Here is a 17,029-nt window from a genome sequence, read left to right as displayed (position 1 = left end):
ACAAACAAACAAAAACCACAGTGAAACACCTGTAGTACACAAGGAAGGTTCGTAGCAAGAAATTAAACTTTGTTGTAATAAGCCATAATGTTTGGGGTTATTAAAACTAGACAAGCAAGTGTAACTGTTAAAATGGGTAATAAATAAGGATGGAGAAGCAGACAAGGGCTAAATCTTGAAAATCTTTCAAGAGAATTGAAACATTTTAAGCAGAGAAGCCACTTAAGATGATATTCTAACAGCACTATGGAAATGAATCAGAGCGAACGTTATAAATGAAAAAAAAATGAGGATCTACATCAAGAGAGTAGCAATGAGAAACATCTGCAAGGTGCAGGATACAAAAGAGGTACCAGACCAAGAGTCTCCATGGGGGAAAAGGGGCAATTTGAAGAGCAAAATGCTATGTTGTATTTGGTTTTTTTCCCCATTTTTCTTTATTTTTTGAGAGCATCAGGCGACTGAAAACAGATGAATATAAGACATGGGTTCAGAAGTGGTATGAGTTGAGATAGAAATCTGAGAGTCACCAGGATATAATAGAATAATGTCATTCAGGGAGAATAAACAGAATAAAAGAGGTGAAAGTCACAGCAGAACTCTAGGGAAATAATAGAAACATACAAACAGGGAAGGGGAAAAAGTCCTACGAATGAGATTAAAAAGGACTGGTTAGAAAGTTAACTATAGAAAAAAAAATATTGTATAAGTTAAAGGAAGAAAATTTCAAGGAGAGATTTTTTTAGTATTAAGAGAGGCTGATTTAAAATGTACCTACTATATTTGAGAAGCCAAGAGGTCAAAAGCAATGTTATCAAGAAATTTTCAATGATATGATGGGGGCAAAAAAATAAAACAGTCAACTTAGTGAAGGGAAAATATTCAAAAAAACAGGAAATGCCTTTTCTAAAGACAGCTGAGAAGGGAAGGTAAAGAGGGTGGTAGCATTCAATGGTTTTACAGAAAACAACCAGCAAAGAAAAGCTGAATATAGAAAGGAAAAAGGAGTAGTTGACTGAAAAAAAGCCAATGAGATAAAAAGTGGGGGTATGAATAAGACTAGAAATAAAGGGATCAGGGAGCTTTGTAGCATCAAACAAATTAATTAAAAGCCTCTCTAGCCTTCATTATTCTTGTCTATAAAGTGAGGGAAGATGGACAACATAAATGTACCTCAACAGCATCTTTCAAAGTATGAATACTAATTTTATCCTAATCTCTCTAGTGTTCATATTACTAATTTTGCCATCTACTCCATGTTCATATAAATATGTCAAAATATACTCTACTGTAATGTGTACAACTAAAAAGAACAAATAAAAAAATAATTTTGCTATCTAAAATTTACCTGCCTTAACCAAAGGAGACACATTTAGACTAACACCTTTTTTTAATTAAGAGCAACATTTTTTAAAAAGAAAATATGAGTATAAAAATTCATGCCATTCTCTAAAATTCTTCCAACATATATTTGGCACAGTATAATTGAATTAATAAACTGCTTATGGAAAGGATACAAGGTATGTTATGATCTTGATATATGAAAATTGTGCATATGAAAAACAATGACATTTCAAGGTCCTATACTAGTCATACAACTTAAAGAATGAAAAAGGCAGTAAGTCAATTCATCTATCTAGTCCAACTTTCACTAACGTCACAATATTTTTTACCTTCCACAGAACTCCAATATATAAAACTTATAAAAGAAAAGTGGTTTTAGCTAATGTAGAAGACCCTTAAGCCCTGGGCTTGCTCTCAGGTCACAGTCCTTCTATGCATTCAGGACAGTTAGAATGTAACTAATATAGTCTAATTCCTTCATTTTACAAAGAAAAAAATTATTCACCTTATCACAGCTTATGATCAACAATCGACTAAACTTCCTAAGATGTAATTATATAGTCATCAGATCAGGTATACAAACACTACATCTTTCATTATGAAAGAGAAATGTGTTGTTTATTGATGACTTATCAAATGTAAATGTAAGCTAATTAAACACTCGTATTCCCAATTATTTCCTTAACACCTTCAATTATAGAAGCAAACTGTAAAAGGTTTTTAAAATTTGTTGTTCAAATTACTTAATGTTTTATTGTCATTTTATCTAAAACTACCCCTGGGAGGGAAAGGAGATATTTAATTCCTACAAAAAATGACTAATGATACTTACCTAAACCAAAAGGGTTGCTAGTAGCAGAACCAGATGTGGAATTACTATTAGGAGCTGATGAGGTGGTAACATTGCTTCCTGTGGTATTTGTTTGCTGAGTTGAATGGTCTTGAGGCCTAGGGAAAATAATTAAATCACAATGTAAGCAGTAGAGTTAATTATTTTTAAAAGAACCTCTGATATCCCAATAACCAGAAACAAAGGGTAAAGTCCCAGATTCAAATTATCATAAAGATAACTGAGCAACTAGGGGGGAAAAAAAAAAAGAAGAAACATAGTAAAGCCTTATAAAATCCAAAATATACTGCAATCAGTCCTCCTCTTTGGGTATAATACACACATAAATATTTCATACTGATTATATTTTAAGAAAGGGAGATAGGTCACACCTTACAGAAGACAATCAATGACAGGTCACATCCACAAAGCTTAACTATATAAATAACTTTTTATCTATTCCTTTCTAGTTCTACAGGACTAGGCACCAGTTTTACTTAGATCCTTGAAATTTTAAAAGTAAAAAATAAAAATGAAGGAATTCACCAAAGTCAGGTGTGTGGTGGTGCATGCTTGTAATCCCAGTGGCTTGGGAGGTTGAGGCAGGAGGATGAGTTCAAAGCCAGCCTAAGCAACTTAGTGAGGCCTAAGCAACTTAATAAAATCCTGTCTCTAAATAAAATATTTTTTAAAAGGCTGGGAGTGTGGCTCAGTGGCTTTAAAACCTTAAAAAAAAAAAAAAGATCCACCAAAAGAAGTCTGAGACAGAGTTAACTGAATCTCATGGCTTCTTTCTTTGATTCCGACATGTATAATTTTTCATTTTAACAACTGTGAAAACAGTATCTTGTCTCGCAACTGCCTGACAGGCATCAACTGTAATGCCTGCATACATGTGCCTCTGTAGTACCTCAGCTGAGTGACTGAGTAGACCGTCATAACATACATGCTAGTTCGATTACCACATGGAGTGTCCTCAGAAATTCACACCATTAATTGGCACTGAAAGATGTTATGCACAGAACAGGAACAGGAGAAATAAACTTTTTTTTTAGTACAGGAAATAACTAGTATTGAAGGAACACCAGCATAAAAATTTCAATAGATATCAATAGCTAGAAGAAAATTCTGGAGAAGAGACTATAGCTCTCTTTTTAAAGAAATGCTGCCCCATGGACGACCTTGACAAAACAGATACTGTATGGGAAAATATGGACAATCATGACTAGGTCAAATAAGGATTCAGAAGACTCCCACCCAATGTGAAATAGTTTTAAAGGGAAACTTTAACCAATTTATTTCATTTATATTTTCTTTGTATGTATGCACAGTGATATGATAAAATTCCCAACCCAAGGAAGTCTCAAATCACTGTTATGGTTTAAATATGAGATGTCCCCCATATGTCTTCTCATGTGAGAAAACGCAAGTAGTTTATACCAGTGTAACTCCACATCAAGTTCAACCACAAGAACAGAATCCTAATTAGAATAAGTTATACTTCCTGTATGTATAATATGTCAAAATGCACTCTACTGTTGTGGGGTTAGAGTTGTGGCTCAGTAGTAGAACGCTTGCCTGGCATGTGTGAGGCCCTGGGTTCAATCCTCAGGCACAGCATATAAATAAATAAATAAAAGATTCATTGACAACTAAAAAATTTTAAAAAATACACTCTGCTGTCATATATATCTAAAAAGAACAAATTTTTTATAAAGTTCTGTAAAATATAAACTTAAAACCTTTTTAAAAAAAGATTTAAAGGTGAAATGAATGGATTATGAGAGTTTTAATTTAATTAGTGTTTCAATTCCCTGATAGGCATTAACTGGATGGTAACTGTAAGCAGGTAGGGTGTGGCTGGAGGAAGTGGGTCACTGCAGGGTATGCCTATGGGGTATACATTTTGTTCCTGATAAGCAGTGTGTGTGGGGTGTGTGTGTGTGTGTCTCTGTGTGTGTGTGTGTGTCTCTCTCTCTCTCTCTCTCTGCTTCCTGGTGGCCTTTCCTCTTCTGCCATACCTTGGCCCCAGAGCAATGGAGTTGGCTGATGGAGACCTCTAAAAGTGAGCCCCAAACATACTTTTCCTCTAAAATTGTTCTTGTCACAGATCTTTCCGGTCACAGCAGCAAAAATGCAGACTAAAACAAACTCCTTCACTAAGGATAAAATAAAATTGTAAGTGACAGAAAACTCCAACTTAATTAGGAGTATTCTGAGTGATACACAAAGGTTTCTCTTAAAATTTGATGGTACCTCAATTTAATGAAACATGATCACTGATTTGTAGTTTGCTAAGATAGTCACCCAACATCTTTGTCTAAAAATTTCCCTAAAACAAAAATAACTAAAAATGTATTAACTTGCTTGTTCTCCAATTCAAATAACTTGGATATAATTGACTAAACACTGCTGAATGTTCTATAGTATTAAATGATTATCTGACAATGTGTAACTGCCACTTTTTAAAAACATTTTATGAACAGCAACAAAGAAAGGAATTTTAATATTTAGATATTAATGACAAGGAAAGCCCTTGGAAGTCAAGATTTTAAAAAAAATCGAAAAATAAATATTTATTACAGTTTAAAAGTTATGTGTCTTCTAAAATCATACCTGTTTTGTGTTTTGATGACAAGGTGAACAGTAAGTCCATCATGAATTCCATGCTGACTCAAAGTATCTTGATCTTTTAAAATTTTTCCAGCAAATATCAACACAAGTTGGTCAGTATGTGATTTAAAACGTTTAGAGATTTCTTCCTTGAACTAAAGAAGATAAAAATAAATATGTATTACAGGTGTTTGTGTAACACCATCCAATTTAGTTTCTAAAAGTAAACTCAAATTCAAACAGTACAAAGCCACCTCTTTAGTGTGGTAGTTATCTTGATCCAAATAATAATTACCACTGCATCTCTAACACAAGTCTTATTTTGATGCACATATTCTATATTCAATCTTCTGCTAAGGTCTAACAGTTCATTGCTTCCAATTATCCTTTTTCTTTAAAGTCAATGGGATCAAATTTTTAGTCCAAGTCACAAATTAGATCTTATCAAATTTACAATATGCTATTTCTCAGATTTCCATCTCCAGTTCTGCTCCTTTAGTTCTAATTGCGCACATGTAACAGCCAACCTCATATTCTTAGTTTATTATACTGACTATCCATCCCAATCTTTGCATTCAATAATTAACAAGTACTACTATGAAGAAACAAATACAAAAAAGCAAAAATCTTTCCCTGAAACTAAGTAATCCACTGAGAATGAATGAAGTACACTACAAAGTACAGAGGAACATAGAAGGCAATTAGACAAGCCTTTCCAGAATTGAAAACCAAAGAAAGATTAGGAAGGAGGAGGACAACCTGAAGAGAGGATTGCTAGAGACCAAAAAACATGCAAAAACAGGAGAGAAAAGAATCTCCTGTTAATAAAGATAATCTTATACACTAGATCACCATTTCTCAAATTTTTACTAAAATCACTAGAACACTTAAGCTTACTCAAAAATTCAAATCAGAAAACCTCACAATGGGATAGGAATCTCCAGTAGCAGATTGACTCAAGGAATCACAGCCCAAATTTTTAAGAAAGCATCATGCCTTCATCAAATCAATGTGACTGCCCTATAGCAGTGGAATTGAATAGATGATGACACTACTGCTAAGGAGATTTTTTGGAAATGTATGGGTCATAAAATAAACCTCAGAAATTCCAAGTAATTAAAAGTATATTCTTCTCTAATAATAATGGTATTATATTATAAATTAGTAACAGAAAGTGGCTTACACATTGGGGAGTGATTACATTGTTATATCATGTGCATGTACGAAAATACAACAATTAAGCTCACTATTAAGTACAGTTATAATGCACCAATATAATACATGAGAAAAATTACCCAGGAATGAAGAGGAGAAAGAGGAGGTAGAGGAAGAGTAAAAGAAGGTGAGGGAAGAGGAGGAAGAAGACTAGGAAGAAGAAATTAGTTACAAAAATATCCAGAACATTCCCAAATCAATAAGCAAAACATTTCTAAATAATTAATGGGTTGAAAAGAAGTTAGGAAAACATTTTCAACTGAGCAAAAATAAAGGTAAAATGTTAAAATTTGTGACATGCAGCTAAATCAATGTTTAGGGAAATATATAGTACTAAATTTAGGAAGAAAGGTCATTAAACAGTAAACTGAGTTTCCATCTTTAGAAATCAAACAGCAAACTAACTCAAAGAATAAGAACAGAAATCAATAAAACAGAAGTACAAGACAAAAACCTTTTTAAAATCTCAGCAAAACTGATAAAACCTCTAGCTAGCTTGACCAGGAAAAAAAAACAGAAGACATAAGTTAACAAACTCAAAAACAACAGAAAGCAAACACCACAAACTTTAAAAAATATGGAATACTACACAAAAATATCTACAACTTGAATAAAATGGACCAATTTTTGCAAACTACCAAAAAGCACAGTCAATCTTATGAAAATAGAAGAGGGAGTCTTAATACATTTCATGACACCAGTATTATCCTGATAACAAAACCAATGAAAAGATATGAAGAAAATACAAACCACCCTCTCTCACGAACATATATGCAGAAATCCTCCACAGAATACTATCAAATCCAATTCAATTAAACAGAAAAAATTTAAAAAGTTTTAATGACCAAATCAGAATTAGCCTGAATATGTGAGGCTAAGTCAACCTTTGGGGTGTGTGTGGGGGGGGGGGGGGGGAATCAATGTTAATTCTCTACATTAATAGACAAAACAAGAAGAAAACCCATACAATCATATCAATCAATGCTGAAAATCATTTGACAGTGCTCATTCAAGACAAAATTCTCTGCGAATTACAAATAAAAAAGAGGCTTACTGGGGCTGGGGATATAGCTAGCTCAGTTGGTAGAGTGCTCGCCTAGCATGCACAAGGCCCTGGGTTCAATTCCCAGAACCACCAAAAAAAAAAGAGGCTTACCAAGCTGGATAAAGTGCATCTACAAAAAAAATCTGTGGTTAACATACTTAAAGGTGAACCAATCTTTTTAAAATCTGGAACAAGGCAAGATGTCTACTCTCCCAAGAAGGAACACAAGTTCAAGGCCAGCCTCAGCAACTTAGCAAGGCCCTAAGCCACTTAGTGAGACCCTGCCTCCAAAAAATAAATAAACAAATATATATATATATATATATATAGTGGGGGGGGGGGGAGGTAGGGACGTGGCTCAGTGGTAAAGCACCCCTGGGTTCAATCCCCAGTACCAAAAAAAACAGTCTTCCCAATTGCTGAAAAAGGAAAAACCATGGAGATAGTAAAAGCATCAGGGGTTGATAGGGGTTAGAGAGAATGAATGGGCAGAGCACGTCATTTATACATCTGTCAAAATTCACAGAATATACAAACACCAACACTGAACACTAATGTAAATGTAAGCCATGACTTACATTAATGTCTATGAAGGTTCATCAATTATAATGAATGTACTACTTCGAAACATGATGCTGAAGGTGGAGAAAGGGGAAAGGATATGGTAACTATCTGGGCTTTAAATTTTCCTGTGAACCTAAAACTGCTCTAAGAAATGAAAAGTCTTCTATTTCCCCTAATTCATGCTAAAAAGAAATATTTTTTAGACAACTGGGAACTTTAAGCAGAATACACAAGTGATGAAATTAAGGCATTATTAATTGGTAAGGCAGGATATATTCAGACAATGGTTTTTTTTTAAAGAGCCCTTCTTTCAGATAACATGACAAAATATTAAGTGATACGCTGATAAGAGATATACAAAGTAACAGGGAAAGGGGAAAAATCTTTAGGGAAGGTAATCCTGAAAGAACGGACTAGAAGACTGTCGAAGTTGGATGAAGGATACATGGGGAAATAACTTACTATTATTATCTCTACTTTTTGAGTTTTTATTTTCTTTTTGTATAGTGCTAGGGATTGAACCCAAGGTCTTACTCATGCTAAGCAGGCACCTTACCACTGAGCTGTTATCTCCAGCCCAATTTCTGTATATTAGAAATTATCCATAATTGAAAAAGAAGAAAAACTTTAAGACAGGAATAACAAGCAACCTGAAGTTTTATATCCAATAAAATATCCCTCAAAATGAACTTGAAATATACCCAAAAAATGGAAAGAATCTGTTAAACACATTTAAAAAAAGAGAAATTTGTCACCTAGCAGGCATACACCACAGGAAATATGAGAGTATTCTTTCAGGGATAAGAAAATGATTCTAGATAAAGGAACAAAAAGACAATAAAGTGTGTGTGTGTGTAAATCTAAATTAAAACTGATTTTTTAATAAAGTCCTACAAAGTCTTCTGTCCCTATGACAGGGAGGAGAGGGAAGGAAGGAAAATCTAGAGGGTATGAATCATCTGGAAAGAATAAGTATTTACTAATTTAGACATTTTATAAGTTAAGATTCACATGGTAATCTCTAGGACATAAAAACAGTATACATCTACCAACCTAAAAAGGGAAGAAATTGGGGTAATACATAATACTCAATTCAAAGAAGAGAAAAAGCATAGAATAGGTAGGAAAAAATAAATATCAAATAGTACAAAGATAAATGTAAACCAAAAGTATCAGTGACTATGTAAGACTGTATGTGAAAAGACAAAACTGTCAGATTAGATTTTAAAATCTAACCTCATGCTGCTTCAAAAAGACAAATTTATAAAAGGTTCAAGTAATAATAAGAGTCCATGCAAAAAACTAACCAAAGAAAGCTAGCAAGGTTTATTCCAACAAAGCAGATTCAACACAAAAGCAAATCAGTACATGTCAACATTATAAAGTAACTCAGAAAATGATTAAAAATTTTAAATACTTCATACAAATCACTTAACTGGCATAGCTAGAATACTACACCCAACAACTAAAGAATAACCATTTTTTTGCTTACAAAATTAACTTACAAAATTAGATCGTATGCTGAACCATAAAACAAATCAACATATTTCAAAAAAATTAAAATCTTACCAACTATGTACTCTGACCACATTAAAACAGTATAAAAAAATAACTATAAATCCACAGTGTGATCCAATTGGAAAAAATTCCCTAAGTGAAACAATGGAAAGATCTAACCATTAAAAAACAAAAAAGCACTATAATATGCACTATTATTAACAGAGTAAAAGGTAATTCACAAGAGAAAAAATACCTGCAACACAAATAAGCATCAGCTCAAATCCAGATTTCATAAGGAATATCTTCAAATTAGCAAGAAACAACCCAACTGAAAAACAGCCAAAAGACTGCAACAGAAACATTATCAAAAAAGGGCCAATATAAAATACCGGAAAAAGTGTTCCTTCTCATCAATGGTCAGGTAAACTTAAAATTAAAACCAGTGACACATCTACTGTGTGGTTCAATTTAAGAACGTGACAGTTTTGCAGAATACGTGAAGCAACTGGACTCTGCAGGTCGTGCAGTTTGAGTTAGTGCATTTTAGAAAAACATTGTATAGTAGAAGCTGAAGATATTCCTACTCTGTGATTCAACAATTCCCCTATTTTATCTAACAAATTACAAGTCCTGAGGTACACCAAAAACCACATTTGAGTAAGTTCAAACCAGGATTACTTGCAGCCAAAAACTGAAAACAACTCAACTATCCCTCAATTGTAGAATAAATTATAGTACACTCATTTAATAGAAAAATGACACACAATGACAACAAATGAACTATATGGCCATATGTCATCATGGATACCTAAATGCAGAACAAAAGAGGCCAATCAACAAATGAAAACCAACTGTGTGATCTAATAAACTAAAAAAAAGGGAGGAGGTAGGAAAATTCATGTTGTCAAAAGTAAGAAGAGTGGTTACCTTTAGGAGGAGGTTTTACAAGAGATCACAAGGTGACATCTTGGGAGTTGGTAATGTTCTACATTCTTGACCTTTGTACTAATACATGGAGCTGTGCATTTATGATGTATGCATTCTTTTGCACTATACTGTAATAAAAAGTTTTAAAAGTTGACTCTGAAGCTGGAAGTCAAAATACAGGTATATTCACTTGGCCTGAGCAATTTCAAGTGATTAGTCAGAAACTAAAATATGCCTTGTCTTTCGCAAGTCATCTAAAAGGAATTGGAATGAAGAGGTCCTAGTTTTAGGCTGCAGACCAGATTGGATAAGACATGAATAGAAGAAAACCACCCAAGAATCAAGAGATGATCATTCATGAGTACAAAATGATGCCACAGACAGATAAGACCTGATATCCAAAACAGCAGCAACCAAAGAAAATTATATAACACCAATAATAGTTCAGTTGAGTCCATTGTAAAATTTAAAGGCTGGAGTTCTAATCATGAGTTGTCAATGTTTGTATCTGAAAGATGTTCAGAGCCTTCTGGACATATTAAGGGCTTGTTCATAGTGTCTTAGATGGAAAGGAATAAGACCCTATGGATACAGTTCAAAAATCATTTATATTAATCATCATTTTACTATGCAGCAATGCTGTTTTCTGACACCATGCACACATTTATCTTGTTCAATTCTTAGCAAAAAAAAAAAAAAGAAAGAAAAAGAAACTCAAGAAATCAAAGTCCTAAAAGACTAGAACTGAGAAATCACTATACCACACCAGACACTTTTCCAAATTAAACTGTATTTTAGAAAATTTTATCCAAATGACTGAGTAAAGAATGTTCTATTATCTAAATGGTGTTTGCAGAAAAATCAAAAATTCAGCACATGCTTCAAAGATCCTTAAATTTCTATTGTGCTCCCTGAAAAAGGGAAAGTAAATGGAAATAGCCAGTTTACACTGGTTACAAAATTTCTAGAAATTTTCTCTCTAACATTTGAATGTAACGTCCATGTTGTTTTATCTACTACATGCTCACTGGACAATAAAATAAAAACTGGAAGCTAACTAGTATTGATATGGAAAAAATCAATTTTAGAAAATCTCAAAGCTACTTTAGACAGAGGAAGCCCACTGACAGACCTCCTGCAGAAAGAAATAAACTTATTTCAACAAATTATACAAAACATTTTTATCTATTTCAAGAAAAACCAAAATTATAAAGAACTTTTCTAATTTCCATTAAACTACCTAGCTATTTAAGTCTTTAAGCCTACATGACCATCATTAACTCAAGATGAAAGATACACGATAGAACAGGCCCTCTAAAGATCCAACGTTTCTATAAATGTGCATGTCCCACTCTGGGCTTGCACCGACAACTTATAATACAATAACCAACACATCAAAAGAGTTGAAAACTACTAGAATTTTCCTCAAAATAGCCACAAGAATCAAAATCCTAAATGTACCTTAAATAGGTAATTTAATTTAATGATTTGAAAACCAACCCAGCAGGGACAAAAACAACATTCAATAGCTACACATTTTCTCAACATTATCCAAAAGTCAACGGTTTCACATCAATGGATCTCCAGTTAATTGAAGTTTACCCGTATGTGAGCACCAAAATTGCTTTCCACTCTGTAGAATATAACCTTTTGATAATGGTGAGTTACTGGTAAGAATATAAACTGCTGTTCTGCAATACAGTAACTGTCCAAACTTTCAATGCCCTGTACCTGCTTTTGTGCCAGACTATCATCAGCTCATATTTAATAGCATACCTCCTCCCCGTATTTGCTATTTTTAATCTGGGGAAGAAACAAATAATCGAGGAAACCATACAACATACAATGCTGGAAGAATGTGAGGCGCTGCCCTGAAAAGGAAAAGGATTAACATCACAATGCCAATTGCAGCTGTTCAAGGTCCACTTTGCTTACTCTCTGTTCTTGGTCATTTTGAGAAAGAAAAACATGACACACACTTGGTACAGGAGGAAGACAGGAAATTCAAAGTGTGAGCATATCAGGAAAATGTTTTTGAGACATACAGACTTAACTTTCCAAATCTTGGTTTTGTCACCTTCTAACTGGGTGACACGGGAGATGTTATCTGTTTTTGAGCTGTGGTTTCTCCATCAGTAAAATGGAGATAGTTGTTTTTTTTCCCCCCCAGGGCTGATGGCAAAATCGAGAGATGTATCTAACATACCTGCCAGAGTATTCATTTTCTGGCAAACAAATATTATTGACTTAATTATGTGAGAACAAACTCTGAATTATAATCACTTTAAAAATTGGGTTGGGGTTAGGGGTTCTGTTCAGCAACAGCATGCTTAGCATGCATGCACCAGACCCGGGGTTTAATCCACAGCACCAAAAGGCAAGGGAAGGTGTTAATTTGACTTTAAATTAGCTAAAAGAAGAACTGTTATCCTTTACAAATACCCCACAATCCAAATTTGTCCAACAGCTTGCCTGTGTTCCTATTAAATATTCCCAGAAAAAAAAAAAAACCAGGAAACTCTTGCAATCTATCAAAAAATTAAACTGTCTGGGCATGGTGGCCCTGTAATCCCAGTGACTGAGGCAAGACGATTTCAAGTTCAAGGCTATCCCCAGCAACTTAACAAGACCCCAAGCAACCTAGCAAGACCCTGTCTCAGAATTAAAAATAAAAAGGGCTGGATATGTGGCTCAATGGTTAAACACCCAAAAGTTCAATCACAAGTACCAAATAAAAAGTAAAATTTATTTAAACTTTGAAGATAAAACATACAGATTAATTTCATTTCCTAAAGAACCATATAGTAATGGCCTTTAATAAGAATCTTCCAAACAATATGAATAATATATGTACCACATTCAAACATTTGCTATTTCAATATTCTAAATGATAGGGCCTTCAGGAGTCTCTATTTTTAACCAGTTTCTTACTCAATATTGCTAGTATCACTTGGAAAAACAATCATGCTCAATAAACTATCCATAAACAATAGTTATGTCAGTTATTACTCTCCAAAGATCTGATGTTTACCTTAAAATTAGCAGCCTTATTAAAAACACTGCACAAAACCTTATACAGAATGTCAAGTATGAGAAACAACTACACTAAATATATAAATAGATATATGGGAAAGGGACACCAGTCTTATAAAATTGAACATAGCCACAAATGTTACAGTGCATTATCAATAAAATGTATTTTTTAGTCTCTGATCCAAAACTGACAGAGAATAACAAACTAAAGGTTTCACTAACTCACATGACGAAATCCTCTAAGCTTCCTTCTATTGCAAAAGTTTACGTCAATTACTGATGAACAAAAGGGTACAGAGGGAAAGACCAGTACAGATAAAGTATAAAAACTCTGAGCCAGATGCGTATTAGCTCATGAAACCCTTTAGTGAAGCAAGAATTACACCACATTAAAAACATAACCATTGATGTTCAGAGGAGTTAAAGTTCCCTGTCCACAGTCAAATTCCTCCAATTCCAAGGCTCATGCTCCATCCAAAATGCCAACCATATTATAATCTACTTAAAATTAGTAACAAACATGGCAAAGCTCTTTTTCCCTTTCTCAGAATATCAACATGCAAATAAAACATGCAAATAATTATTAGTGGAATAAGTTAGTTGCAAGGTAACACAAGTAAAAGAAAGTTAAAGAGAAGTGTGGGTAGTGTTCCCACTTGCTTAACAGGAGTAAATAAAAATTACATGTGAATACAGAAATAAACACCATTCTGAACAGAATTGCTAAAAAAAAAAAAAAAAAAAAAAGCTATCATCTCTGTTTTCTGAAAGGGCCTTTTTAGTGCACACTTTTCTATATAACTTGAATTTTTTAATATACATAGCTTTATTTATTTATTTTTATGTAGTGAGGAGGATCAAACTCAGTACTTTTAACATGTGCTAGGTAGGCAAGAGCTCTACCAGAGCCACAACCCAGCCCCACTTGAATTTTCTAATCTTAAAATAATAGCATGCATAGTGTATTTATTTTTTCTTTACATTCCAAATTTTTAAGCATATAAAATATAAAACTTTGACAAAACTGAAGAGAGCTTTAAAGGTTAAAAAAAAAAAAAAAAAAATTTAACAAAACCATTATACCCAAGTCTAGACATCTGTATAATAGCTGCTCTGCCAGTAAACCAAGCAGTCCGTCAAAATGGATATTGGAGCATTTTAGATTTTGGATTTTCAGATTGAGAGTGTTCAACTGGTAAAGACTATAACAATATTCCAATTTTTTTTTTAATGCAAAATCTACAACACTTCTAATCCCCAGCATTCCAGGTAAGAAATAATCAACTTGGATCTGCACTTTTTAAAAGGGTTAATAATACTCTCACTCTAAAGTTGTGAAACTAAAAATTTTTTTTAAAAAATACATTATGCCTTGATAAGTCTACAACAAATATTAGTTATTATATAACTATCATTAGCAACATTCACAATGGCCCAGAACAGGGAGAAAAGAGTGACATTTGAGAGAAAACATCACAAAAGGTTGAAATACAATGAATAAAAGGAAAAAGGTAAGTAGAGAGCAGAAAGTAGAATGCTGGTTTTCCAGGGTTGACAAGGAGTGAAGAATGAGAATTTACTGTTTCATGAGAATAGTTTCAATTCTACAAGATGAGAAAAGTTCAGTGGAGAGATAGTGGTTATAGTTGCAAAATAATATGGATGTTCTTAATGCCACTGAACTGTACACTTGAAAATGATTAAGATAATAAACTTGGAATGGAACTACCATTTGACCCAGTAATCCCACTCCTTGATAAATAACCAGAGGACTTAAAATCAGCATACTACGTAACGCAGCGACATCAATGTTTACAGCAGCTCAATTCACAACAGCTAAGCTATGGAACCAATCTAGATGCCATTCGACAGATGAAAGGATAATGAGAATGTGGTATATATACACAATGGAATATTGCTCAGTCGTCAAAAAGAATGGTGACGGGTGGGAGGGGTGTGGGGGGGGGACAACAGAATGAATCAAAAACTATTACCCTAGGTAAATGTATGATTACACAAATGGTATACCTCTACTTCATGTACAAACAGAGAAACAAGTTGTATCCCATTTGTTTACAATAAAAATGAATTAAAAAAAAAAAAAAAGAATGGTGACATTTGCTGGTAAACGGGTGGATCTGGAAACTATCATACTAAGTGAAATAAGCCCACTCCAAAAAGCCAAAGGTCGAAAGTGCTAATGTGTGGATGCTAATACACAACAAGGGGATAGGAAGAACAGAAGTTCCATAGATTAGATGAAGGGAAGGTGGGGGCAGGAATAAGAAAGAGAGTGGAATGAATCTGATTTAACTTCCTATGTACATATATAAATATACCAGTGAACTGCCACATCATGTACAACTACAAGACCAAGATCCTAATTAGAATAAGATGTACTCCATGTTTGTACAAATGTCAAAATATAGTCATGTATAACTAAAAAAATTTTAAAAAAAGAATTTACCAGGATGATTTGTACTTTAGTATTTAAAATTATAGGGGCTGGGGAGATAGCTCAGCTGGTAGAGTGCTTGCCTCGCAAGCACAAGGCCCTGAGTTCGATCCCCAGTACTGCAAAAAAAAAAAAAAAAAAGAAAGAAAAAAAATTATAATACACGATTATAATACATTATAATACATGTATATGGGCTTATAATACATGTATATGGGCTTATATACAAAAATATGTATTGTACTTCCTATGTGTGGGTATCTATTATATAGAACATAACCACCAGGAATAAATAAAAAGAATGGACTCTGTGAGTGGCAAAAGAAAAAAAAGATGCTAAATTATATTTTGTGTATTTTGCCACAATGAAAAGTAATTGCAGTTCTATTAAGTGGCAACTAAAAATATTATATATGTGGCACACGATGCTTTTCTAAGGGGCTGGACTGTTGCCTAAGTCATGGTAAAAATTCCCAATGAGAGGGGTTTTGATGAACAGTATGAGATCTAGAATAGTAAGTTATAATGCCATGGCCAGTAAATTTTCTGTAAGGGGCTAGATAGTAAATATTTTCTACTCTCGGGCCAGATGGTCTATTCTGAAAAGTCATACTTAATACATAAGCAATGGCATGAAGGACATGGTTCACCAGTTTGCTTACCTCTACCCTAAGGTAACCACTGAAGCAAATGCTCCTTAATTTAGGGGAATTTTGTGAGCAGGTTAATACCAATAGCTTGAGACCCGCTAGGATGAGACATCACGGAAATCAGCAAATACTACAAGTCAACATTGTTTTTCCCTGAGAACTGGTTGAAAAACATTTACCAGCATATCGCTATGTGAAGAATTACATTTTATATCCCCTATATATCTAAAATTGATTTAGTTATAACCAATCTTTAAGGAAAATGAATATTACTCAAAACATTTTCTGTTATCTATGGTTTAGATGGGGATTTCTACAGCCAAGAAAGGCTGTTCCAGAATAAAGTTCCAGACAGAGAGAAACAAGAATGAACATCCTGAGGTAGTCAAGAATTATGTCTGGAGGGTTCTGAGCAGTTTAAGATGAAGATTCCAGAGAAGTGAAGCCATGAGATTATGTACATGCTACACTTATGAGCCTAATGTACTAGATTCATTCATAAACAAATATTTGCTAAGTTCATACTTGTGCTAGGCTCTGGAAACAATGTTAAAACAATCACAGTCCCTCTAGTAGAGAAGAAGCATTAATCACATAAATATATGATTTTGAATTGTGATCAACTATGACAAAGAACAAGGTATAGTGAGAAAATATAATGAGGGATCCCAAGGTAATCAGGGCAATCAGATATTTCCTTTAGAATCTGACCTCTGCACTGAGATTTAAAGGGTGAGTGGGATGGGGCAGAGTGTCAGAGGTATGCCATGTAACAAAACCAAACTGGACCTAAGTTCTGAGGCTGGGAAAAAAAACCATAGTAACAGGTCAAGAAACCATAAAGTCAGTAGGGT

At 33.8% G+C, this 17,029-nt stretch overlaps 1 protein-coding gene across 2 annotated transcripts in view; it reads right to left on the bottom strand.

Moving 5' to 3' along the window:
- UBQLN1 (ubiquilin 1) overlaps positions 1-17,029 on the bottom strand; it is a 43,718-nt gene that overhangs the window by 19,288 nt on the left and 7,401 nt on the right. For both annotated transcript variants that reach the window (XM_079113858.1, XM_079113859.1), the window contains exons 2-3: positions 4,790-4,941; positions 2,177-2,292 (exon numbers count right to left, since the gene is read on the bottom strand). In XM_079113858.1, coding sequence (XP_078969984.1) covers positions 2,177-2,292; positions 4,790-4,941 — 268 coding nt within the window. The remainder of the gene's footprint in view (positions 1-2,176; positions 2,293-4,789; positions 4,942-17,029) is intronic.

This window comes from Sciurus vulgaris (assembly GCF_902686455.1).
Source record: "Sciurus vulgaris genome assembly, chromosome: 15".
In the NCBI taxonomy this organism is placed as follows: Eukaryota; Metazoa; Chordata; class Mammalia; order Rodentia; family Sciuridae; genus Sciurus; species Sciurus vulgaris.
Note: the sequence above shows the minus strand (reverse complement) of the source record. Positions and strands in the feature narration are given on the sequence as shown.